This window comes from Sycon ciliatum, chromosome 1, assembly GCF_964019385.1.
Source record: "Sycon ciliatum chromosome 1, ocSycCili1.1, whole genome shotgun sequence".
NCBI classification, from domain to species: Eukaryota; Metazoa; Porifera; class Calcarea; order Leucosolenida; family Sycettidae; genus Sycon; species Sycon ciliatum.
The window spans coordinates 79,074,697-79,102,131 of NC_088643.1; the positions used below are offsets into that span (position 1 = coordinate 79,074,697).

General features: G+C 47.5%; 1 protein-coding gene across 1 annotated transcript; it reads right to left on the reverse strand.

Annotated features, from left to right (window-relative positions):
- Window positions 1–262: 262 nt before the first annotated feature.
- Window positions 263–27,409, reverse strand: LOC135805684 (DNA methyltransferase 1-associated protein 1-like). Its single transcript, XM_065319768.1, has 19 exons — window positions 26,999–27,409; window positions 25,457–25,545; window positions 24,331–24,451; window positions 23,095–23,169; window positions 22,774–22,812; window positions 21,653–21,729; window positions 21,437–21,494; window positions 21,061–21,120; window positions 20,041–20,154; window positions 19,605–19,723; window positions 19,118–19,187; window positions 17,542–17,628; window positions 15,996–16,071; window positions 15,719–15,770; window positions 15,340–15,411; window positions 14,843–14,889; window positions 13,901–13,929; window positions 1,174–1,242; window positions 263–366 (listed from the first exon to the last, which is right to left on the reverse strand). Exons 1-19 carry the CDS (start codon window positions 27,098–27,100, stop codon window positions 304–306), a joined length of 1,419 nt encoding a protein of 472 aa, XP_065175840.1. The 5' UTR covers window positions 27,101–27,409; the 3' UTR covers window positions 263–303.
- Between the last annotated feature and the right edge of the window lie 26 nt (window positions 27,410–27,435).

The following is a 27,435-nucleotide window of genomic DNA, read 5'->3' on the forward strand; positions in this document are numbered from 1 at the left end:
CACATACATAAACGTAAGTACAAAAACACACACGCACAGGTACAACAACAACAACAACAACAACAACAACAACAACAACAACAACAACAACAACAACAACAACAACAACAACAACAACAACAACAACAACAACAACAACAACAACAACAACAACCACCACCACCACCACCACCACCACCACCACCACCACCACCACCACCACCACCACCACCACCACCACCACCACCACCACCACCACCACCACCACCACCACCACCACCACCACCACCACCACCACCACCACTAGGTCCACTACTACTACTACTACGTCTTCTTTCGCTTCAGCATTGCTGCAGCATCTATTGATGACGTAGCCCGGCGCTTACGCTGCAAACACACAAGGAGAGATCCAAAAACAAGCAATGAATATTGACATATTTCATAACATCACGCACGCACACACACGCATACATTGTGTGATTCGATTGACGATCCTTTCGTCACACTCTGCTCCATAGCTTCATTCCTCCGTCCTGCACTTTTAAAGAAAAACACTACATCACAGCTCCTATAATGGTATGCCCTGCTGCAAGAAAAAATGAAACAGTCTTGTTCCCTCGGTTTCGAGGCACAGCAACTGATGGAGAATAATACAGTATTAAAACCGCTTATTTAAATGTCAAGTCGTCGGCGGAATAGCGCGAGCTCCAGTGTGGGAGCAAACCCATTCCTATTTAAATATTTGCGTCACTAAATTTCGCAATTTCGCAGAAACAAGTTTACGATGGCAAATATTCGTGGAGCACAGTGGCCACACATAAACACCCACTGTTGAACTTGAAGTTTTGATCACACGCTGGTAAACACACGCTGGTAAACATTCGCGCTCCGCTCTGCTCGCAAAGCGAACATTATTACATCGCAAACATGTAGGCAGTTTATAGATATAGAGTGGTGATGTGTGCGGCTCGGGTCTCAGAACATGTACTTTCCTCACTCACCGTGGAAGTGAACGCACGCTCCTCCAGAGGAACAATACAACCGGCTTCCAGCTGACTTCCAGTTGACTTACCATTAGTACTACATGGACATATAGTAGGTTCTTTTTTCTCTCGACCAGACGAGACTTGCGAACATACTACTACTATGAATGGATGGACCAAATGAAGCTGGCATCATGGAATTATGACTTACCATTGTTGTTCCTGCTTCCTTGCTGTTGGCCTGGTCGATAATCTGAAGGGTAGCACTCTTCATTGGCGTCTGAGTCAGCAGAAGCAAACAACAGAGTACAGTGACACAGTTCAGAACTAAGCACACTGGAGATAACATTCTTTTATGTTTGCATCAGATCTGAAGTACTTTCTTGAAGGCCCTGCATATTGTTGTGATGTCATTCGACCTCGGATCAACACTGTACCTCGCCTATAGAGCACCCGTCTCATTGTTTGTGACGGATCGTCAGACTAAACATTTCACTGTATGTGCACAACGGGAAAGGGCCTAACGTCGGAAATCCACTGTTGACTGATTTAACTACAACAAAGTCGTGGACCCCAGTTAGTCATGCATACAGGCACTCTGAGCAACGTGTACATGTACTGAAGTACTAAAAGTGAAATCATCGCACAGCATAATAGAGCCTGTCTCAAAGTCTGCGGCCATACTAGTACACTACTGTAGTACACATACATGCATAGCGCTGTTACACACTCTCACCACTCCTTCGTTCAGGGTCTTGCTCATACATGCATAGCGCTGTTACACACTCTCACCACTCCTTCGTTCAGGGTCTTGCTCATACATGCATAGCGCTGTTACACACTCTCACCACTCCTTCGTTCAGGGTCTTGCTCATACATGCATAGCGCTGTTACACACTCTCACCACTCCTTCGTTCAGGGTCTTGCTCATACATGCATAGCGCTGTTACACACTCTCACCACTCCTTCGTTCAGGGTCTTGCTCATACATGCATAGCGCTGTTACACACTCTCACCACTCCTTCGTTCAGGGTCTTGCTCATACATGCATAGCGCTGTCACACACTCTCACCACTCCTTCGTTCAGGGTCTTGCTCATACATCCATAGCGCTGTCACACACTCTCGCCACTCCTTCGTTCAGGGTCTTGCTCATACATGCATAGCGCTGTCACACACTCTCACCACTCCTTCGTTCAGGGTCTTGCTCATACATGCATAGCGCTGTTACACACTCTCACCACTCCTTCGTTCAGGTTCTTGCTCATACATGCATAGCGCTGTTACACACTCTCACCACTCCTTCGTTCAGGGTCTTGCACATACATGCATAGCGCTGTTACACACTCTCACCACTCCTTCGTTCAGGGTCTTGCTCATACATGCATAGCGCTGTTACACACTCTCACCACTCCTTCGTTCAGGGTCTTGCTCATACATGCATAGCGCTGTTACACACTCTCACCACTCCTTCGTTCAGGGTCTTGCTCATACATGCATAGCGCTGTTACACACTCTCACCACTCCTTCGTTCAGGGTCTTGCTCATACATGCATAGCGCTGTTACACACTCTCACCACTCCTTCGTTCAGGGTCTTGCTCATACATGCATAGCGCTGTCACACACTCTCACCACTCCTTCGTTCAGGGTCTTGCTCATACATCCATAGCGCTGTCACACACTCTCGCCACTCCTTCGTTCAGGGTCTTGCTCATACATGCATAGCGCTGTCACACACTCTCACCACTCCTTCGTTCAGGGTCTTGCTCATACATGCATAGCGCTGTTACACACTCTCACCACTCCTTCGTTCAGGTTCTTGCTCATACATGCATAGCGCTGTTACACACTCTCACCACTCCTTCATTCAGGGTCTTGCTCATACATGCATAGCGCTGTTACACACTCTCACCACTCCTTCGTTCAGGGTCTTGCTCATACATGCATAGCGCTGTTACACACTCTCACCACTCCTTCATTCAGGGTCTTGCTCATACATGCATAGCGCTGTTACACACTCTCACCACTCCTTCGTTCAGGGTCTTGCTCATACATGCATAGCGCTGTTACACACTCTCACCACTCCTTCGTTCAGGGTCTTGCTCATACATGCATAGCGCTGTTACACACTCTCACCACTCCTTCGTTCAGGGTCTTGCTCATACATGCATAGCGCTGTTACACACTCTCACCACTCCTTCGTTCAGGGTCTTGCACATACATGCATAGCGCTGTTACACACTATCACCACTCCTTCGTTCAGGGTCTTGCTCACACATGCATAGCGCTGTTACACACTCTCACCACTCCTTCGTTCAGGGTCTTGCTCATACATCCATAGCGCTGTTACACACTCTCACCACTCCTTCGTTCAGGGTCTTGCTCATACATGCATAGCGCTGTTACACACTCTCACCACTCCTTCGTTCAGGGTCTTGCTCATACATGCATAGCGCTGTTACACACTCTCACCACTCCTTCGTTCAGGGTCTTGCTCATACATCCATAGCGCTGTTACACACTCTCACCACTCCTTCGTTCAGGGTCTTGCTCATACATCCATAGCGCTGTTACACACTCTCACCACTCCTTCGTTCAGGGTCTTGCTCATACATGCATAGCGCTGTTACACACTCTCACCACTCCTTCGTTCAGGGTCTTGCTCATACATCCATAGCGCTGTTACACACTCTCACCACTCCTTCGTTCAGGGTCTTGCTCATACATGCATAGCGCTGTTACACACTCTCACCACTCCTTCGTTCAGGGTCTTGCTCATACATGCATAGCGCTGTTACACACTCTCACCACTCCTTCGTTCAGGGTCTTGCTCATACATGCATAGCGCTGTTACACACTCTCACCACTCCTTCGTTCAGGGTCTTGCTCATACATGCATAGCGCTGTTACACACTCTCACCACTCCTTCGTTCAGGGTCTTGCTCATACATGCATAGCGCTGTCACACACTCTCACCACTCCTTCGTTCAGGGTCTTGCTCATACATCCATAGCGCTGTCACACACTCTCACCACTCCTTCGTTCAGGGTCTTGCTCATACATGCATAGCGCTGTCACACACTCTCACCACTCCTTCGTTCAGGGTCTTGCTCATACATGCATAGCGCTGTTACACACTCTCACCACTCCTTCGTTCAGGTTCTTGCTCATACATGCATAGCGCTGTTACACACTCTCACCACTCCTTCATTCAGGGTCTTGCTCATACATGCATAGCGCTGTTACACACTCTCACCACTCCTTCGTTCAGGGTCTTGCTCATACATGCATAGCGCTGTTACACACTCTCACCACTCCTTCATTCAGGGTCTTGCTCATACATGCATAGCGCTGTTACACACTCTCACCACTCCTTCGTTCAGGGTCTTGCTCATACATGCATAGCGCTGTTACACACTCTCACCACTCCTTCGTTCAGGGTCTTGCTCATACATGCATAGCGCTGTTACACACTATCACCACTCCTTCGTTCAGGGTCTTGCTCACACATGCATAGCGCTGTTACACACTCTCACCACTCCTTCGTTCAGGGTCTTGCTCATACATCCATAGCGCTGTTACACACTCTCACCACTCCTTCGTTCAGGGTCTTGCTCATACATGCATAGCGCTGTTACACACTCTCACCACTCCTTCGTTCAGGGTCTTGCTCATACATGCATAGCGCTGTTACACACTCTCACCACTCCTTCGTTCAGGGTCTTGCTCATACATCCATAGCGCTGTTACACACTCTCACCACTCCTTCGTTCAGGGTCTTGCTCATACATCCATAGCGCTGTTACACACTCTCACCACTCCTTCGTTCAGGGTCTTGCTCATACATGCATAGCGCTGTTACACACTCTCACCACTCCTTCGTTCAGGGTCTTGCTCATACATCCATAGCGCTGTTACACACTCTCACCACTCCTTCGTTCAGGGTCTTGCTCATACATGCATAGCGCTGTTACACACTCTCACCACTCCTTCGTTCAGGGTCTTGCTCATACATGCATAGCGCTGTTACACACTCTCACCACTCCTTCGTTCAGGGTCTTGCACATACATGCATAGCGCTGTTACACACTCTCACCACTCCTTCGTTCAGGGTCTTGCTCACACATGCATAGCGCTGTTACACACTCTCACCACTCCTTCGTTCAGGGTCTTGCTCATACATCCATAGCGCTGTTACACACTCTCACCACTCCTTCGTTCAGGGTCTTGCTCATACATGCATAGCGCTGTTACACACTCTCACCACTCCTTCGTTCAGGGTCTTGCTCATACATCCATAGCGCTGTTACACACTCTCACCACTCCTTCGTTCAGGGTCTTGCTCATACATGCATAGCGCTGTTACACACTCTCACCACTCCTTCGTTCAGGGTCTTGCTCATACATGCATAGCGCTGTTACACACTCTCACCACTCCTTCGTTCAGGGTCTTGCACATACATGCATAGCGCTGTTACACACTCTCACCACTCCTTCGTTCAGGGTCTTGCTCATACATCCATAGCGCTGTTACACACTCTCACCACTCCTTCGTTCAGGGTCTTGCTCATACATGCATAGCGCTGTTACACACTCTCACCACTCCTTCGTTCAGGGTCTTGCTCATACATGCATAGCGCTGTTACACACTCTCACCACTCCTTCGTTCAGGGTCTTGCTCATACATCCATAGCGCTGTTACACACTCTCACCACTCCTTCGTTCAGGGTCTTGCTCATACATCCATAGCGCTGTTACACACTCTCACCACTCCTTCGTTCAGGGTCTTGCTCATACATGCATAGCGCTGTTACACACTCTCACCACTCCTTCGTTCAGGGTCTTGCTCATACATCCATAGCGCTGTTACACACTCTCACCACTCCTTCGTTCAGGGTCTTGCTCACACATGCATAGCGCTGTTACACACTCTCACCACTCCTTCGTTCAGGGTCTTGCTCATACATGCATAGCGCTGTTACACACTCTCACCACTCCTTCGTTCAGGGTCTTGCTCATACATCCATAGCGCTGTTACACACTCTCACCACTCCTTCGTTCAGGGTCTTGCTCATACATCCATAGCGCTGTTACACACTCTCACCACTCCTTCGTTCAGGGTCTTGCTCATACATCCATAGCGCTGTCACACACTCTCACCACTCCTTCGTTCAGGGTCTTGCTCATACATGCATAGCGCTGTTACACATTCTCACCACTCCTTCGTTCAGGGTCTTGCTCATACATCCATAGCGCTGTTACACACTCTCACCACTCCTTCGTTCAGGGTCTTGCTCATACATCCATAGCGCTGTTACACACTCTCACCACTCCTTCGTTCAGGGTCTTGCTCATACATCCATAGCGCTGTTACACACTCTCACCACTCCTTCGTTCAGGGTCTTGCTCATACATGCATAGCGCTGTTACACACTCTCACCACTCCTTCGTTCAGGGTCTTGCTCATACATGCATAGCGCTGTTACACACTCTCACCACTCCTTCGTTCAGGGTCTTGCTCATACATGCATAGCGCTGTTACACACTCTCACCACTCCTTCGTTCAGGGTCTTGCTCATACATCCATAGCGCTGTTACACACTCTCACCACTCCTTCGTTCAGGGTCTTGCTCATACATCCATAGCGCTGTTACACACTCTCACCACTCCTTCGTTCAGGGTCTTGCTCATACATGCATAGCGCTGTTACACACTCTCACCACTCCTTCGTTCAGGGTCTTGCTCATACATGCATAGCGCTGTTACACACTCTCACCACTCCTTCGTTCAGGGTCTTGCTCATACATGCATAGCGCTGTTACACACTCTCACCACTCCTTCGTTCAGGGTCTTGCTCATACATGCATAGCGCTGTTACACACTCTCACCACTCCTTCGTTCAGGGTCTTGCTCATACATCCATAGCGCTGTTACACACTCTCACCACTCCTTCGTTCAGGGTCTTGCTCATACATCCATAGCGCTGTCACACACTCTCACCACTCCTTCGTTCAGGGTCTTGCTCATACATGCATAGCGCTGTTACACACTCTCACCACTCCTTCGTTCAGGGTCTTGCTCATACATCCATAGCGCTGTTACACACTCTCACCACTCCTTCGTTCAGGGTCTTGCTCATATATCCATAGCGCTGTTACACACTCTCACCACTCCTTCGTTCAGGGTCTTGCTCATACATGCATAGCGCTGTTACACACTCTCACCACTCCTTCGTTCAGGGTCTTGCTCATACATCCATAGCGCTGTTACACACTCTCACCACTCCTTCGTTCAGGGTCTTGCTCATACATCCATAGCGCTGTCACACACTCTCACCACTCCTTCGTTCAGGGTCTTGCTCATACATGCATAGCGCTGTTACACACTCTCACCACTCCTTCGTTCAGGGTCTTGCTCATACATGCATAGCGCTGTTACACACTCTCACCACTCCTTCGTTCAGGGTCTTGCTCATACATGCATAGCGCTGTTACACACTCTCACCACTCCTTCGTTCAGGGTCTTGCTCATACATGCATAGCGCTGTTACACACTCTCACCACTCCTTCGTTCAGGGTCTTGCTCATACATGCATAGCGCTGTTACACACTCTCACCACTCCTTCGTTCAGGGTCTTGCTCATACATGCATAGCGCTGTTACACACTCTCACCACTCCTTCGTTCAGGGTCTTGCTCATACATCCATAGCGCTGTTACACACTCTCACCACTCCTTCGTTCAGGGTCTTGCTCACACATGCATAGCGCTGTTACACACTCTCACCACTCCTTCGTTCAGGGTCTTGCTCACACATGCATAGCGCTGTTACACACTCTCACCACTCCTTCGTTCAGGGTCTTGCTCATACATGCATAGCCCTGTTACACACTCTCACCACTCCTTCGTTCAGGGTCTTGCTCACACATGCATAGCGCTGTTACACACTCTCACCACTCCTTCGTTCAGGGTCTTGCTCACACATGCATAGCGCTGTTACACACTCTCACCACTCCTTCGTTCAGGGTCTTGCTCACACATGCATAGCGCTGTTACACACTCTCACCACTCCTTCGTTCAGGGTCTTGCTCATACATCCATAGCGCTGTTACACACTCTCACCACTCCTTCGTTCAGGGTCTTGCTCACACATGCATAGCGCTGTTACACACTCTCACCACTCCTTCGTTCAGGGTCTTGCTCACACATGCATAGCGCTGTTACACACTCTCACCACTCCTTCGTTCAGGGTCTTGCTCATACATGCATAGCGCTGTTACACACTCTCACCACTCCTTCGTTCAGGGTCTTGCTCACACATGCATAGCGCTGTTACACACTCTCACCACTCCTTCGTTCAGGGTCTTGCTCATACATGCATAGCGCTGTCACACACTCTCACCACTCCTTCGTTCAGGGTCTTGCTCATACATGCATAGCGCTGTTACACACTCTCACCACTCCTTCGTTCAGGGTCTTGCTCATACATGCATAGCGCTGTTACACACTCTCACCACTCCTTCGTTCAGGGTCTTGCTCATACATGCATAGCGCTGTTACACACTCTCACCACTCCTTCGTTCAGGGTCTTGCTCACACATGCATAGCGCTGTTACACACTCTCACCACTCCTTCGTTCAGGGTCTTGCTCACACATGCATAGCGCTGTTACACACTCTCACCACTCCTTCGTTCAGGGTCTTGCTCATACATGCATAGCGCTGTTACACACTCTCACCACTCCTTCGTTCAGGGTCTTGCTCACACATGCATAGCGCTGTTACACACTCTCACCACTCCTTCGTTCAGGGTCTTGCTCATACATGCATAGCGCTGTCACACACTCTCACCACTCCTTCGTTCAGGGTCTTGCTCATACATGCATAGCGCTGTTACACACTCTCACCACTCCTTCGTTCAGGGTCTTGCTCATACATGCATAGCGCTGTTACACACTCTCACCACTCCTTCGTTCAGGGTCTTGCTCACACATGCATAGCGCTGTTACACACTCTCACCACTCCTTCGTTCAGGGTCTTGCTCATACATGCATAGCGCTGTCACACACTCTCACCACTCCTTCGTTCAGGGTCTTGCTCATACATGCATAGCGCTGTTACACACTCTCACCACTCCTTCGTTCAGGGTCTTGCTCATACATGCATAGCGCTGTTACACACTCTCACCACTCCTTCGTTCAGGGTCTTGCTCACACATGCATAGCGCTGTTACACACTCTCACCACTCCTTCGTTCAGGGTCTTGCTCATACATGCATAGCGCTGTTACACACTCTCACCACTCCTTCGTTCAGGGTCTTGCTCATACATGCATAGCGCTGTTACACACTCTCACCTCTCCTTCGTTCAGGGTCTTGCTCATACATGCATAGCGCTGTTACACACTCTCACCACTCCTTCGTTCAGGGTCTTGCTCATACATCCATAGCGCTGTTACACACTCTCACCACTCCTTCGTTCAGGGTCTTGCTCATACATCCATAGCGCTGTTACACACTCTCACCACTCCTTCGTTCAGGGTCTTGCTCATACATCCATAGCGCTGTTACACACTCTCACCACTCCTTCGTTCAGGGTCTTGCTCATACATGCATAGCGCTGTTACACACTCTCACCACTCCTTCGTTCAGGGTCTTGCTCATACATGCATAGCGCTGTCACACACTCTCACCACTCCTTCGTTCAGGGTCTTGCTCATACATGCATAGCGCTGTTACACACTCTCACCACTCCTTCGTTCAGGGTCTTGCTCATACATGCATAGCGCTGTTACACACTCTCACCACTCCTTCGTTCAGGGTCTTGCTCATACATGCATAGCGCTGTTACACACTCTCACCACTCCTTCGTTCAGGGTCTTGCTCATACATGCATAGCGCTGTTACACACTCTCAACACTCCTTCGTTCAGGGTCTTGCTCATACATGCATAGCGCTGTTACACACTCTCACCACTCCTTCGTTCAGGGTCTTGCACATACATGCATAGCGCTGTCACACACTCTCACCACTCCTTCGTTCAGGGTCTTGCTCATACATCCATAGCGCTGTTACACACTCTCACCACTCCTTCGTTCAGGGTCTTGCTCATACATGCATAGCGCTGTTACACACTCTCACCACTCCTTCGTTCAGGGTCTTGCTCATACATCCATAGCGCTGTTACACACTCTCACCACTCCTTCGTTCAGGGTCTTGCTCATATATCCATAGCGCTGTTACACACTCTCACCACTCCTTCGTTCAGGGTCTTGCTCATACATGCATAGCGCTGTTACACACTCTCACCACTCCTTCGTTCAGGGTCTTGCTCATACATCCATAGCGCTGTTACACACTCTCACCACTCCTTCGTTCAGGGTCTTGCTCATACATCCATAGCGCTGTCACACACTCTCACCACTCCTTCGTTCAGGGTCTTGCTCATACATGCATAGCGCTGTTACACACTCTCACCACTCCTTCGTTCAGGGTCTTGCTCATACATGCATAGCGCTGTTACACACTCTCACCACTCCTTCGTTCAGGGTCTTGCTCATACATGCATAGCGCTGTTACACACTCTCACCACTCCTTCGTTCAGGGTCTTGCTCATACATGCATAGCGCTGTTACACACTCTCACCACTCCTTCGTTCAGGGTCTTGCTCATACATGCATAGCGCTGTTACACACTCTCACCACTCCTTCGTTCAGGGTCTTGCTCATACATGCATAGCGCTGTTACACACTCTCACCACTCCTTCGTTCAGGGTCTTGCTCATACATCCATAGCGCTGTTACACACTCTCACCACTCCTTCGTTCAGGGTCTTGCTCACACATGCATAGCGCTGTTACACACTCTCACCACTCCTTCGTTCAGGGTCTTGCTCACACATGCATAGCGCTGTTACACACTCTCACCACTCCTTCGTTCAGGGTCTTGCTCATACATGCATAGCGCTGTTACACACTCTCACCACTCCTTCGTTCAGGGTCTTGCTCACACATGCATAGCGCTGTTACACACTCTCACCACTCCTTCGTTCAGGGTCTTGCTCACACATGCATAGCGCTGTTACACACTCTCACCACTCCTTCGTTCAGGGTCTTGCTCACACATGCATAGCGCTGTTACACACTCTCACCACTCCTTCGTTCAGGGTCTTGCTCATACATCCATAGCGCTGTTACACACTCTCACCACTCCTTCGTTCAGGGTCTTGCTCACACATGCATAGCGCTGTTACACACTCTCACCACTCCTTCGTTCAGGGTCTTGCTCACACATGCATAGCGCTGTTACACACTCTCACCACTCCTTCGTTCAGGGTCTTGCTCATACATGCATAGCGCTGTTACACACTCTCACCACTCCTTCGTTCAGGGTCTTGCTCACACATGCATAGCGCTGTTACACACTCTCACCACTCCTTCGTTCAGGGTCTTGCTCATACATGCATAGCGCTGTCACACACTCTCACCACTCCTTCGTTCAGGGTCTTGCTCATACATGCATAGCGCTGTTACACACTCTCACCACTCCTTCGTTCAGGGTCTTGCTCATACATGCATAGCGCTGTTACACACTCTCACCACTCCTTCGTTCAGGGTCTTGCTCATACATGCATAGCGCTGTTACACACTCTCACCACTCCTTCGTTCAGGGTCTTGCTCACACATGCATAGCGCTGTTACACACTCTCACCACTCCTTCGTTCAGGGTCTTGCTCACACATGCATAGCGCTGTTACACACTCTCACCACTCCTTCGTTCAGGGTCTTGCTCATACATGCATAGCGCTGTTACACACTCTCACCACTCCTTCGTTCAGGGTCTTGCTCACACATGCATAGCGCTGTTACACACTCTCACCACTCCTTCGTTCAGGGTCTTGCTCATACATGCATAGCGCTGTCACACACTCTCACCACTCCTTCGTTCAGGGTCTTGCTCATACATGCATAGCGCTGTTACACACTCTCACCACTCCTTCGTTCAGGGTCTTGCTCATACATGCATAGCGCTGTTACACACTCTCACCACTCCTTCGTTCAGGGTCTTGCTCACACATGCATAGCGCTGTTACACACTCTCACCACTCCTTCGTTCAGGGTCTTGCTCATACATGCATAGCGCTGTCACACACTCTCACCACTCCTTCGTTCAGGGTCTTGCTCATACATGCATAGCGCTGTTACACACTCTCACCACTCCTTCGTTCAGGGTCTTGCTCATACATGCATAGCGCTGTTACACACTCTCACCACTCCTTCGTTCAGGGTCTTGCTCACACATGCATAGCGCTGTTACACACTCTCACCACTCCTTCGTTCAGGGTCTTGCTCATACATGCATAGCGCTGTTACACACTCTCACCACTCCTTCGTTCAGGGTCTTGCTCATACATGCATAGCGCTGTTACACACTCTCACCACTCCTTCGTTCAGGGTCTTGCTCATACATGCATAGCGCTGTTACACACTCTCACCACTCCTTCGTTCAGGGTCTTGCTCATACATCCATAGCGCTGTTACACACTCTCACCACTCCTTCGTTCAGGGTCTTGCTCATACATCCATAGCGCTGTTACACACTCTCACCACTCCTTCGTTCAGGGTCTTGCTCATACATCCATAGCGCTGTTACACACTCTCACCACTCCTTCGTTCAGGGTCTTGCTCATACATGCATAGCGCTGTTACACACTCTCACCACTCCTTCGTTCAGGGTCTTGCTCATACATGCATAGCGCTGTCACACACTCTCACCACTCCTTCGTTCAGGGTCTTGCTCATACATGCATAGCGCTGTTACACACTCTCACCACTCCTTCGTTCAGGGTCTTGCTCATACATGCATAGCGCTGTTACACACTCTCACCACTCCTTCGTTCAGGGTCTTGCTCATACATGCATAGCGCTGTTACACACTCTCACCACTCCTTCGTTCAGGGTCTTGCTCATACATGCATAGCGCTGTTACACACTCTCAACACTCCTTCGTTCAGGGTCTTGCTCATACATGCATAGCGCTGTTACACACTCTCACCACTCCTTCGTTCAGGGTCTTGCACATACATGCATAGCGCTGTCACACACTCTCACCACTCCTTCGTTCAGGGTCTTGCTCATACATCCATAGCGCTGTTACACACTCTCACCACTCCTTCGTTCAGGGTCTTGCTCATACATGCATAGCGCTGTTACACACTCTCACCACTCCTTCGTTCAGGGTCTTGCTCATACATGCATAGCGCTGTCACACACTCTCACCACTCCTTCGTTCAGGGTCTTGCTCATACATGCATAGCGCTGTTACACACTCTCACCACTCCTTCGTTCAGGGTCTTGCTCATACATGCATAGCGCTGTTACACACTCTCACCACTCCTTCGTTCAGGGTCTTGCTCATACATGCATAGCGCTGTCACACACTCTCACCACTCCTTCGTTCAGGGTCTTGCTCACGTACAATGTACATGCACATGCGCGTGCAACGTTAGGTCAAGCTAAACACAAGAGCTCTCCATCTACACCATCATGTTCCCCTCCAGAAACACTGTACATGTGGTCAGTGTTTTGTTATCATGATTGTATACGTTATTAAATAACGTATGCAATGTTACATATGTACTGTGCTCCGCGTACGCGTGTGACAGTACGTTTGTTCACACCTACCGTACGCACTGTGCCCTCATGCGCACCCCCAGCTTGATTTGTACTACACATGACTTCTATGGAAATATGCATGAGCACTGATCTGATCTGGCATGTTCCTTTCTGTTTGGCTATTCTTTGGTGACACGTTTTGAAACCTTGTCTCTGGACACGGAGAATCGTTTGTCATAATAAACTCGATAGCTGTATCACAGTCAGCGTCTTGAATACAAAATTGATAATGAAATAGACTACAAATGGAAATGGAATAGAAACAAGTACCTTAGCAAGCTCCTGCATCAAAGTGGCATCTGCACAAGAAAAGACAAACAAGAATTGATTGAGTATTATGCTCCCTCTCCTCAGCTTGGCTAGCTCTTTCTGGTTGGTGACAGCTTTTTGTTATCCACCCCTATGCAACGCTTGCTGTGCTTATCACAGTTTTTATTATCTATTTTCTACTTCGGCCAGTATGACTACTACAGTATTCACTTCGTCGTGGGGGTTAGATATGGGGAAGTTGCCATGCAGGGTTGGTGAGCCCGCCTTTCGGCATCCCGCAGTTAGAGCACTCTGACTTTGATGTTTTGAGCCTCGCTCTGTCGTTCAGTAGACTTCAGTGCGATCAGTTCGGTCCGTAGTTTGGAGCTCCGCTGACAAGATCTAACAAGATCGAAACAGCTAGCTAGCTGTCCGGAGATTGAATATTTCGCTTCCTCGCCTCGGCTTGGTTGAGCACTCTTTCTGGTTAGCGTGAAAGCTATCTGCCGTTGTGCAAAGCTCACTGCGGGCTAGAGCACTCTGACGTTGATGTTTTGAGCCGGTTTAAAAATGCACTGTCATTCATTTAATAGGCTTGGCCAGTAACTCACTAACGAGAGCTAACAAAATCAAAACAGCTAGCTGCCCAGAGATTGAGTAATCTAGTTTCAGAAAGGTTTCTTTCTAGTTGAACTCAACATCACCACACACACCATGAATAATGTCAGTGAAATGTCAGTGACTGCATTCGTGATCAGCGATGGTTACTAGGTACTACTACTAGTACACTAGACTGGGCCAACTAGCAACATGGCCATGTGTTTGCCACTCACTGGCTACATATGATGGCACACATACAGATATGAGCACACATACAGAGACCCAAACAAACACAACTGCAAAGTATGGCAGCAGCGTGCGTGGAAGACAGCTGGACAAAACAGGAAGTAGTGAACAGCCTACCTGTAGGGGTTTTGGTGCCAGACTGCACCAGGATTTCATACTCGTGCCTGCAACGCGAGTCACACAGTCAACAATAACAAGAAAGTCAAGAACAATAGCTTTTGAAACATGCACACACCTGAACAATTTGCTGCGATCTGCACCTGCACAGATGCACTGCATCAGTACAGCCCATGGTATTAGTATTTACCGCCACCATGCGCCAAAAGGATGTGAGCTACAAACTACGCTTTCCCGAACCCATATGCAGAGCAGCATCACTGGTTTATATACTCGTACTTGGGGGCAAAACCAATCATGCATGCGCTGGATCATAATTATGACCAATAAGCATCACCAGGATTGTGTGATCAATGAATATCACCAGAATCATATCGCCAGGCAATATCACCCATGGTGCATGTACAGCAAAGAATCAGGACACTTTCAAAGAGTCACAGAGTGAAGTACCCGCAAAGCGACAGCTACATGTACGCGTAAAAATAAAAAAAACTTACTTGAAAGACTGAATTTCATAGTCAAGCCCGTCAGCTGCATTCTTCAGCTCCAGTAAAAGAACAATCCGATTTCTAAAATCCAGAGATGCACACACACATACAGACACACGCACACAAGCACACATACACACACAGACACACACACACATGCTGACTTATGAGTGTCAGTAGAAACAACACTGGTTTGGCCACAATAAATTACTGTTTTTAATTGGTCCTACTGGACGCTTCTCCAGTTCAATAGAATAACAGTCCCGTGGCAGTAGGGACATGCAGAGGGCATGAAACATGGACACAGCACCAGCAACAGAAAACGGAGGTCTGTTAGGCAGCAGTCAACGAGTACATGTACTAGTAGTACACAACTGCCAATACCTACCTCAGTTCATTGAACGCAACACAGACCTTCTCCGTGGCAATGGGATTCACACCTGTGTGCAGAAACAGCAGGTAAGACACACGCACACAAGAACAATCACAACACACACACACACACACACCCCTGCAGATCAGTAACTTTGTAGAGACTGTACGATTCATTTGAGCGGGTCTTCGAATACTTCATTCAATCAAAGGGCCACAAAGAGGAATCATGACCAGAGGAAAGAGTGTGACCCAGGATAATAAGCTGTGGAATCATGAGATGAATCACTTACCGACGCCCAAATCTTCCAGCACTTGATCAATCACCTTGCTACGTCGTTGTGGGAAGCTGGTCGGATAGAGCTTGATCTGTGGCAAGGGCAAATAGCCAAAAGCATATGTGTCCAAATCTCTGCTTGAACATACCGCCGGTAGGTTGCAGGCTAACAGTATAAGTCATAGCAGCATAAGTCCAGTGCGAGTGACGTAAGGGACATGGCCATAACGTTACTCGACCAGCTCGCTTTCCGTGCTCACCTATTCCTGGTAAACAGTAGCATGCGACATGGATGTAAGCTGCTCAAATCCTAACATTCATCGGAATCATTTCCCTACATCAACTTTGGGCCTCATGGACAGGTATTCGAAACATGAACACACACACACACACACACACACACACACACACACACACACACACACACACACACACACACACACGTACTTGTACTTGCTCACTGCCAAAACTGGTCACGTGGGTCTCCCCGGGAGAGGGGAGAGAGACTCAAAAGGAATCTTGGAAAGATGACTCAATTGGCCATTGAACCACCCAACGGCCGACACCCCCTGAAATCCCCAAACTAGGGTGGACTTGAAATGATCCCACTTATGGGCTCACCACACCTCAGTAAGTGGGTGAGGACAAGGTGCAGAAAAGGATTGACGGCATCAGGGTATTACACACACGTACACACACACACACACACACACACTACTGCCAGTTTTATTATTATATCATCAGCTGGAGAACAACCTCACCAAGTCATAGTCCATACTCTAAAGAATACGTATACGAAAATGGAACAAATTGCTTGTACATGTATTTCGTAATATTCATGATCATAGAGCATTGGTTCTCTTTTACAGCTGACAGCTCACAGTCTGCATCTGACATCAGTGGCATCACACTGGTCTATGCATGCCTGGGTTGTTATGCAACAGGGCAGAGGTGGAAGGAAATCCCTTGAATGACAAAGCACGTGGAAGTGAATATTTGCTGCGGGACGAAAATACGTTGGGAGCGTTCAATGTTGTACCACCACTATTCTACCTCGTATCAACATTGGATTTGTTCAAGCAGGCAGCCGAGCATTTTCTGATGCGAATAGAACTTTCAATCTGGTTCAAGGAAAGCCGAGTGACGAGATTTGAGTGTCTTCAGCATGCACTGAACAGTCATGGTGGATACATCCGTCATACTGCTGTAAAAAAGGGTTTTTTAACCGACTAGAGTGAAACACTGCTGATAGAGCAGAAGCCAAGGATACTAGCATACCGTAAAGTCTTGTAAAAAGCCGCCCTCGAATAGAAGCCACAATTTTGGGCCCATCAAATCACACATAAGCCTGGTTTTAGTGTTGACATACATAGAAATACCTGTCTTGTATAGAAGCCTGCAAAATTTCACCAAGAAAGTCATAGAAGCCGCGGCTTTTATACAAGACTTTACGGTATACACGTAGCACAGGAATGACAACAATCTCCTGTGGGCTGAGAATCCTAAGATACTATTGCCAGCATGCAGAGCACTGGTGTTTAACACCAAGGAATGAATCTGACCTTGGAGCTGCGCAGTGAGACTCCGGCTGCTTTGTCGAAAGGCTTGAACACACCAACGGCACTGTTTGAAGCGTCGGCAGCACTGCCCTGCAAGAACACAACCGAGACAACGACAGACGACCCCGATTGCAGCACTTTTCATAAACCAGTACTACCTAGTACATACCACACACAGTCCTGTGCTCTTCACCATGGAACAATATTTAGGATACGTCTCAGCGTGATTGACCATCTGATCAAAACCACCAAGTACCAGCACACGCAAACCAACAACAAGTACTGGTACTTCCTCCGTTAACAAAAACTTCATGATGGATTTTTGAGGGGCTGATTTGGGCACAAACTGCCGTGAAATGAGTCGCAATCACTTTCTTGGCCTTCCCTGGCATGCCATGAAAGAGGTACGATGCAAGGCAAGCGACCTTTCACAACAAGCCGAGCGGAATCGATGGTTGCGCTGTGGCAACATAGGTGATGACAGTCATAGTGAGCGAAACTGATATACCACTTCTCCGAGGGATATATTGCGCTGCTTGGCCTCTCTACCACTTTAGCACTAAGTAAGTTGGAGAGCGATAGAGAGCGATAAAATGGAGCAGCGAGCCCACACAATGAGCGAGTGAACAAGGAGCTGCTCCGATCGCACGGCTCAATGAAACAAACTCTGAACTCAAGTTCTTGTTCAACCTGCGCAAAGCCCAGATTTGAATGATGATCACCATGCATTCTTTCAGGAAGTCTGCAGTCCGATGCGAGTCTCATGGCTAAAGAAAGTCGATTGGACTTGCTAGCCGCTGCCGTTCAGTGCTGGCAGGGGTATCCATTAGAGAAAATGGAATCAGTTTGGCTGTGCCTTTACTCCTTGTTTCGTGGAGTTCTGGATAGCGAAGATGAAACCAGGGAGTCGTAAAAATTAAAAATGTTTCACGACTCCCTGGTGGAAACGAGTAATCGCCATCGCGGCGGATCACGCAGCTTGAAAGCCAACTTACTTGAACGACGGCGACATCAAGGTCAGCGGAGTGTGATCAAAGAAGCCGAGGGAAGGCTGAAACGAGCGGAACAACGGCTCGAGAGAGATGACGACTCGCGTGCAGCAGATGACGACGCGCGTGCAGCAGATGACGACAGCGACGCAGGTCAAAAATTGGTCGAGCGAAAGCGACGCAAACTGAACTCTCTGCTCATTCCGCCAACAGTGTCTCTTGTAAAGACGCTGTACATAGCCTGAATCACCTTCGTCCAGTGATTGGCAGTCGATACAAACTGTTCTTGACCTGTTCTAAGCATTTTCATATCCATCAAAATCCATCACGAAGTTTTTGTTAACGGAGGAAGTACTAACATGCAGCTACATATGGGTGAAGGGGAGTGGCACACAAGCTCCAGCTCCAAAGCATATGCAACACAGATGTGTACAGTACCCGGGACTTGATAGGTTACAGTGTAACACTCTAAATCCTCCGAGCTGACACGCCTTCAAGATGTATTAACATAGCAAAACTACCTACACCCACCTCAATACCACTCTCAGCCCCAGCAGCAGCGGCAGCAGCAGCAAGAAAACAACACAAACCTTTTGTTTTCCAGCACCAGGAGCGGGAACGTGCGAGCCCTTCTTTTTGCTCTTCTTCTTCTCTGACTTCCTGTGTGGATATTCGTAGTAGAGAAGGAAAAATGATAAGCACGGTTAAAGGAAGCCTATCGACCAACTTGAAGACCAACTCTCCCATGAAAGTAAATATACAGATGCAGCATTGCAGCCATGCAGTAAGAGGATGGGGACATTTGGAATAGTAGTACATTGTTCAAACGGAATTAAATCGAGGAACAAAGCTGATGATCCCATACAAACGCATGCACTGGCTACTCGTTCTACGAAGAACAAACCAGCAGAAGCATTTTCTCGGCAACTTGTGTTACTCATTCACTACACAGTACAGCATAATTATGAAGGTTAGTGAAGAAAGGAAGGTTGAAGACTGAGTGTACAATAAGCGCTAGCAACACTACCAGGTAGCGACCAGCAGACTTGAAGTACTAGGATGCAAAAACTCTCTCACCGTTCGGAAACTTCTGCAGCTGCCATCAGCTTGTGAAGATCCATCTGCTTGCGCTCGCGCTCCTTTCTTCGAGCATCGATCTTGCGCAGTTCAGCCAGCAGTGATAGCTCCTCTTGGACCTTGGCGTGCAATGAGCGAGGGTAAAGCAATTGACAACAGAACAGGAAATAGATATATGTTTTAAAGCACACCACCCATGTGAGGGTAAGTCAGACTAACCGAGAGACAATTGCACTGGAAGAGTGGAAGACAATACCAATAAATATCAAATAAATATAATCCTACTTCAAATACATTGCAATGTGCGGCAACTCCTAGTAACCAGCAAAAAGATTTGTTCTGAAACAATGCTAACTGTTGACATACACACACAGGCAAGCCACCGTATTATCATCATCAGAAAAAGAAGTACACACACACGGCAATCAGCGATTACCTGCTCCTTAGTCCGAGAATACAGCTTCTCAAGTTGCTGCTTTCTGAGGGTTTCATGTTGCGCATCATACGCACAGACTAACGGAGCGCCAGTTGCAGAAGTTGAGCTCCGTGCCTTCACAAAGACAAAACAATATACTGTAAGACATGTATATATAACGAGGAAGCAAATCTAACGTTTTAACGGATGACATTTCTTCGTTATAATAAGATCCGTTGAGGCCGTACTGCTTCATATATGCTGTGTGTGGATATGGCAGAATACTGCAAGATCGTTAACATATCTTCTCGTTAACCTATGAATTTTGGACAATCGTTAAATTTGCGACTCGTTATAATAACATGTCTTACAGTAGCAACCAAATATTAGCGTGGTAAGAGAGATGTAATAGGACATGAAAGGCATTGACTTCAAGTTCTAGGTCCTCAGGTGAAGCAGCATGCTGTAAATCTCCTGAACGGCAACAGCAGCCATGTCGCCATGGTTATTTGAATGCAAGGATTACATACTGTAGAGTAGGCCCAGACAGATTCTGCTCCACTCACCTCGATATTTTGCCGCAAAATGTTGCTGCGAAATCTTCGATATTTTGCCGAGCCTTGCACAAGAAACTCGATATTTTGCTCCATTTTGCTCCGGAATAACGTGTATTTTATCCTTCCCGTACAATCTCGTACAACGTTTCATAAAAGTCGCAGGGTCGGTTTCTCAACACAGGTTTCCAGGCACGTGTCCCTGAGTTCTTCCAAAATCATGTCGATCCACAGTGAATCCCAGTGATATTTCGGTGACATGAGTCACATGATCTCGTCCTGGGCAGTGTGTCCTGCTGAACGAGTAAGAAACAAGGAAATCCAAGTATCAGGCATCGATTTTACCCAACATCTCGATATTTTGCTCCGATTTTGCCGGCAATTTCCGCTCTTTAAATTCTTCGATATTTTGCCGAAAGAATAGCCGGTAGGATCTGTCTAGGCCTACTAGTAATCATAACACACGCGGGCACGTGCAACGACTCACAGCTTCAATCTTGTTGCACACATCATAGTATCGTTCCTTTATATCCTCCACTGACCGTTGCTGTATATTCAAGAGGGGAAGAGAGAGAGGAAGACAGAGAGAGAGAGAGAGAGAGAGAGAGAGAGAGAGAGAGAGAGAGAGAGAGAGAGAGAGAGAGAGAGAGAGAGAGAGAAACGAGAGAAAGTTCTTATGAGAGGGAGGTGGGACGGGTGTATACTGCACTGCCATATATGACACACTTCTCACGCACACACGCGCGCGCGCGCGCGGGCACGCACGCACTCACACCTACACTGTACAAACATACATGGACGAATTCTCAAGTTACACATGCCAGTGGCAGTAGCTCCCGCTCCTTCCATCATAGTTTTCTCACCGTGTATTTGTCATGATCAAATCGATCATGAACAACGAAGAACCGCAGGTCAAATCGTCTGTAGCAACAACACACAAAACACACATACCATCCTGGGTGGAACATTGTACGGTCAGACGTCTTCCCTGAAACGCATCATAAAGTTATTTAGATGCACCCAAAGAGAAGAGAACTGGCAGGCCCAGAAGCTACAGTACGTCACAGCTGGCCACACACCTGCAAAGGTCGAAGAGATGATCAGTCTCTTCACGGTTCCAAGACGGTTCCGACTGCTGGTCCTTCTCCAAGTGTTGCTGCAAACAATAGAACAGAAAAAAATTACATAGAGTATACAGTAAAACAAGGTAATGTTGGCGGGGGATATTGCGTTCCAGAATATGAGACCTGCAGGTATTTGAGCTGCTATAATATTATTATTCCCGTAGCTATGCAGAAGACGTTACTTCAGTAACGTCTGGCGCTAGCCAGGGTCCACACAGCTTTAATTTGGTGTTTGTGTCACGCCTGGCGCTATGCCGTATCTGTCCCGTACCGTACCGTACCATCAAACACAGCTGGCCACATACAGCTGGCCGCAATATTCAAATAGGGCTTTCAAACGCAAGATCATAACGTGAAGCAACTTGGAAGAATGAGTATGAATGCGAAGTGTATGGTAGAATGCATGTAGGGCGATAGTGCGAGGTCGAATCCCAGGTAATGCCTGGAAAAAATAGGAGAATTGAAAAATTTAGAACATCCCTTTTCTTTTTTTTGCCGTCATCAAGGCGGTAGACGGTATTACCCTCGACCGTACCTGTCCCGTACCTATCCCGTACTGTACCGTACAATCAAAGACGGCTGGCCACAATGCATATTCAAATAGGGCTTTCAAATACAAGATCATAACGTGAAGCAACTTGGAAGAATTAGTATGTATGCGAAGTGTATCGGGGGATGCATGCAGGGTGATAGTGCGGGTTCGAATCCCAGGTTATGTCTAAAAACAAAAAGTAGAAACTTATAAGAATTTATAACATCCCTATGCTTTTTCGTCTAGGTCATCAAGGCAAAAAAGCATAGCGTAGGGCCCTGAGCTTCCAAGCTCTCTCGTTTATTGTGATAGAAGTTTGAATGACGTTCAGATCAATACTGCTACATGTACTTGGAAGTCTGTGAGGTTCAAAATTTGCAATTCAACACACCTCAAAATAGGTTGCAAATAGTGTCCATCCTACAGAATAGAAGCGACTACACAAAGTCACAACAGCATTCACCAGCAGGACTACATGCACTCAATTTCGAAAGGTAACAAGTAAACCACAGGCAGGCTAGTAGCAGAGAATGAGTGAGCCTACCTCATACTCAACATCCGAGTACTTGATAATCTCTAGCGGCTGTACGAGCAAAACAAGAGGCGTGGAAAATAGGGAGAGAAACGCTGTGTATTATTAAAGAGTGAGTCAGAAAAATAATCTTCCACGTCACACGCCATCTACGTTTTGGCAATGACAGAGATACGAAATTCAGCTGCAGTGCACCAATGCAGCTCAGGCACATGAACAACCCACATGCAGTTATTTCACGCACAGTGGCCTTTGTAGGAGCTACTTCTTCGGAGTAACACATAGCAGTCACATACTACATGTACATGCAAGCCCATCAGACAATTCACTCACCTTGTCAAAGCGAGAGAACGCATACTCCTTCCCCTCGTCCTCAGCCCGACGCCAGTGGTTCAGCACCAGGCCATCCTACATGAAAAAGAGAAGAAGAAAAGAAGACAAAGAAAACAATGGAACACAGAATGTTTTTAAACTACCACTTAGTAAAGCGCTTTACGCAAGCCGTTAGCATGTAGCATGTACTGATCAACATTTCTCTCAATAAAAACGAAGGTGTTCTACTCAACTCAAATCAAGACTTACGGCATACCAACTGCAGATCTCAATACAATGAATACAATGCATATGTACATGTGTATCAATGTGAATGATCTGAAGGGTGTGCACAGGCTAGTCCTAGGGCAGAGGATGGAGGACAACCCATAGCAAAACAGCTGATCACTTACTTTTCACGGGCGAGCAGCGACAAATAAGCATGCTGCTGGACTATAAACGCTAGAAAAGGTGTGCACGTAGTCATACCATGACAAAAGAACAACTACTTTACAGAGGTCTAGCCAGGATTTTATGCCAGCCGGCCAACGTTCTAGTTAAAATGCATCCTTCTGGGGGCTGCGCCCCCAGACCCCCGCCATCAGTCACGGATCCACACAGACACACACACACACCACTACAAATCTTTCATTGCAGCTTGCATCTCCTTTCGCTTCGTCCAATTATGGGCATTCATCAGGCAGTTGTGAACGTGAATGTGATTATAGGTAAATTAACAAAATATGAAAAAGGAAGCAAACAGCTACATGAGCATGGATCATGTGTTCACCAACGTCATGTCTGCATGCAGTGTACATTGGTCATCTGACAAGACCCAGCCTAGCCACAGCCATGTACACCACCAGAAGCAGCGAACCATGACCCAACCTGTGTAGTGTTACATTTTACTGACGTACTCAAGTGCATACTCAAGTGTATTTGAGCTTGAGTGAAGAGCTAGCACTGAGCCTGAGTAGCCAGTGCTACGTACTGTACTGTACATACCTACGCCTAGGATATGGGGCACTACAGTCTACATGGGAGTGACTGCAGCGGGCCAAAATTACCCTTGGAGCTGTCTCAGCTGGCAGGTCGCCCTCCCAGCCGGCATTCTGCCACCGCCGGCTGAGCCGGCTTTGGCTAGATCACTGCTTTATGGATTTAAACGTCGTTTTCTTGTGACTTTCATCACTGCTGGACTACATGTATACCAGACTACACTTTAAAGACTGACAGCCATGCACAGCGCTAGCGTACCGATCGAGCAGGGTTCTTGAACGGCATCCATGTCCACTTGCGCACGCTGGCTCGCCCTAGCTTGGCCTTGGCCGCCTTGTAACCATGCGTAGTGTCACTTGACACAACTTGTGGCGGGATTCTGCACAGGGTCAACACATGTACATAGTCCAGATGAAAGAAGCGCACCACTGAAGGGCAACCCAGCAAGGCACAGCGACGTGCTCTATCATACTAGACTCCAGTCAGCGACAAGTTTTAAAGTGAGAAAGCCACTGGTAGAAAGCAAACCATTCCCTTGCACTCCTTACAACGTTAGTGGCAGTGCTAGAAAGACCAGCCCTGACTTGTGATTTTTTGTTCCCAAAACGGCATAGATTAGTGTTCGCTAACCCAGAAGACTAAATGCCAATACAAACCAAACTATAATTAATGAGGGTTTGACTATTACACCCCAGCCACTTGGTCACAACTACAGTAAAATCCCAGAATAAAATATTTCAATTTTCAGGATGGATCTAAATAGACATGACTCGTGTCTTCTGCTGTACTGTTGTTAGGTAACTAGAACATCGGGATAATTAGTCGACTCCTGATATAACGAACACCATTGTGAAGGAGAATTAGTTCTTTATAGCCAAAGTTCGTTATAACAGAAAAGCACTTACACTATACAAGCAGCAAGTCATGACTGGCAAGTGGCCCATAACAGTAGGAGTGTACTTGGTTTACATGCGGCCCTACAAGATTTGGTTCGTTATAAACGAAACTGTTCGCTATAAAGGGTCCATTTTGCATGGGTTCAAACAGGGACATGGACAAGGGTTCGCTATATCACGAAATTCGTTATCACCGAGTTCGTTATATTATAAGTGGAGTCGATTGTAATCATAATTTAAAGCTTCGTTCTGGATTTCTAGAACATTACTGCGATACAAGTGGAAAATTTCAGTCTACAGAGGACATGATTGTTACCATATTCTTGGCTTTGATGGGCCACGGATTGGACAGGGCGTGCTAATGTAACACACACTGATTCAAATGAGGAGGGACTCTCGTCTACATGGCAGGTTCAATGCAATGTAATACTTCTGAAGTGCAATGCCCACGTGTTGTTGTTGAAGTATATTTTAACAAACCAACTTACGTGTTGTCACTACATAACAGGGCGTACACCTCTCTGGACATGCCCTCGGGCCTCTTGAACGGAGCCTCGGGCTGCTTCTTAGTCTTTTTCTACATAACACAATATAGAGGTGAAGGCATAATGGCATGAAAGACAACTGATCAACTCATTGTACACTCATCCACTCCCATAGAGATATTTACACCCACCCAAGCATAACAAATACTGAACATACACCAGTGCTGGTACGTGAAATTCAACAACTGGTGCACTTTCTGCATGTGGTTTAAAGCAGACCTTTGCCACCCTGCAGCTGAACAACTCCACTCAGTTCACACGTCCACCATGCAAGTGTAAGTTGCAGCATAGAGCTGAAGTGAGTGGGCGGATTTCATGGGCCAGTACTGCACTGCAGTTGCAGTAGCATCGGGATTCGAAGAACGTGTATTGAAAGAACATCTAGGCTTGGATTGTTGCTCAGGGAAAGACAGAGAGAGAGACAGAGAGAGACAGAGACAGAGAGAGAGAGAGAGAGAGAGAGAGAGAGAGAGAGAGAGAGAGAGAGAGAGAGAGAGAGAGAGAGAGAGAGAGAGAGAGAGAGAGAGAGAGAGAGAGAGAGAGAGAGAGAGAGAGAGAGAGAGAGAGAGAGAGAGAGAGAGAGAGAGAGAGAGAGAGAGAGAGAGAGAGAGAAAGTGCGATCGAGAGAAAGTGTGATCAAGAGAGAGAAAGAAAGACGGGGGGGGGGGGGGGCGGGGGAGGATTACTGCTCAGATGTAAATACAAAACAAACAAAAAGCCAGACCTGTCTATTGCATTATCTTACAATCCCAACGTTACTGTATTAAATGTTGCTGGAATTGCACCAATCAACACCATTATTTCAGCTCGATATGGCAACACACAGGTTGTTGAAGTGGCTATTTCTCACCATTAAATCCTTATACCTTTCGTTTTCCGCACCAATCGACCACGTGCACAATGTCATTGTGACGTCCTCTGTACACATTTTCTGGGTGAAAGGAGTACATGTACCTCCAAGAGACTTTACAGATCAAAAAACCAGGTGTACATGTGTCATCGCGTACTAAGCGTAGTAGGTTACCTGTGCTACCCGTAATGAGAGCGGGTAGTCGGGTAGCAGTTTGCGCCTGAGAACTCGATCGGGTAGTTGGAGTACAGAGTTTTCGCAAAACCCCTACCCGTTGCAGCCCTACTTAAAAACAGTGCAAGCACCCATTTTGTCATTCAAGTTAATGGTGTGTACGCACTGTACACACACAAGTGTCGGACATGAAGTTGAGCGGCATCCTAGTGCTTCTTTCACCTCCATGCGTCCATTCCTGTCCTAATTGAATGTGACCTGTGCTTCGCCTGTTCACCAGCGATTCAAAAAATTTTCGCACATGATCCCAAAAAGTGACCGTTGGTCTGTCCTTGAAAAGCTCTATAGCCAAGGTTGGTCATCTTTTTCATGTGCATTGTGTACTACAGTCTAACTATAGTCTATAAACAGTTGAGCCACTGCATACACACAGACACAGACACGCACATCTGCAAACATACTTTGCTTGCTGAGAGGATGGCATCTTTAGATGGAATGGACGCTGCAGACTGCTCTGGACGCGTGTCTCCGAGAATATCTTGTACATCGTTTTGCCCGCTCATGGTGAGCTAGCCAAATAGTGCTGCCTTCAGTTCAACCGATGACTGGATCTCTCTTGTTCCGACCAAATAAAAGTGAATGTGTTTACTAATTCACATCCTGAGCATGGTTCCAGGCTTTCCACATTTCGTGGAAATAATTAGTTCAAGCTTCGGCGATGCAGGAACGCAGGCACAAACTACTTGTGAGTTTCTGCTACATCTGTACCATAACGTATTGCTCCATGCATGCAAGAGCGTGTACGTAGTGTGGACAAGTACTGAAAACTATTGTCTTTGTTTTTAATTATTTGAATGACTGCCGCGTAGCATTTTGAGAATACATGTATCGCCAAACC

What these genes read in the sequence shown, in the direction of transcription:
- LOC135805684 (XM_065319768.1), bottom strand. Translation starts at nt 27,100, where the DNA reads ATGAGCGGGCAAAACGATGTACAAGATATTCTCGGAGACACGCGTCCA. An exon ending in GCTGCAGAAGTTTCCGAACG is followed by an intron (nt 19,188 to 19,604) that starts GTGAGAGAGTTT and finishes ATATCCACACAG; the next exon opens with GAAGTCAGAGAAGAAGAAGA. An exon ending in AGGAAGCAGGAACAACAATG is followed by an intron (nt 367 to 1,173) that starts GTAAGTCATAAT and finishes GTGTGTTTGCAG; the next exon opens with CGTAAGCGCCGGGCTACGTC.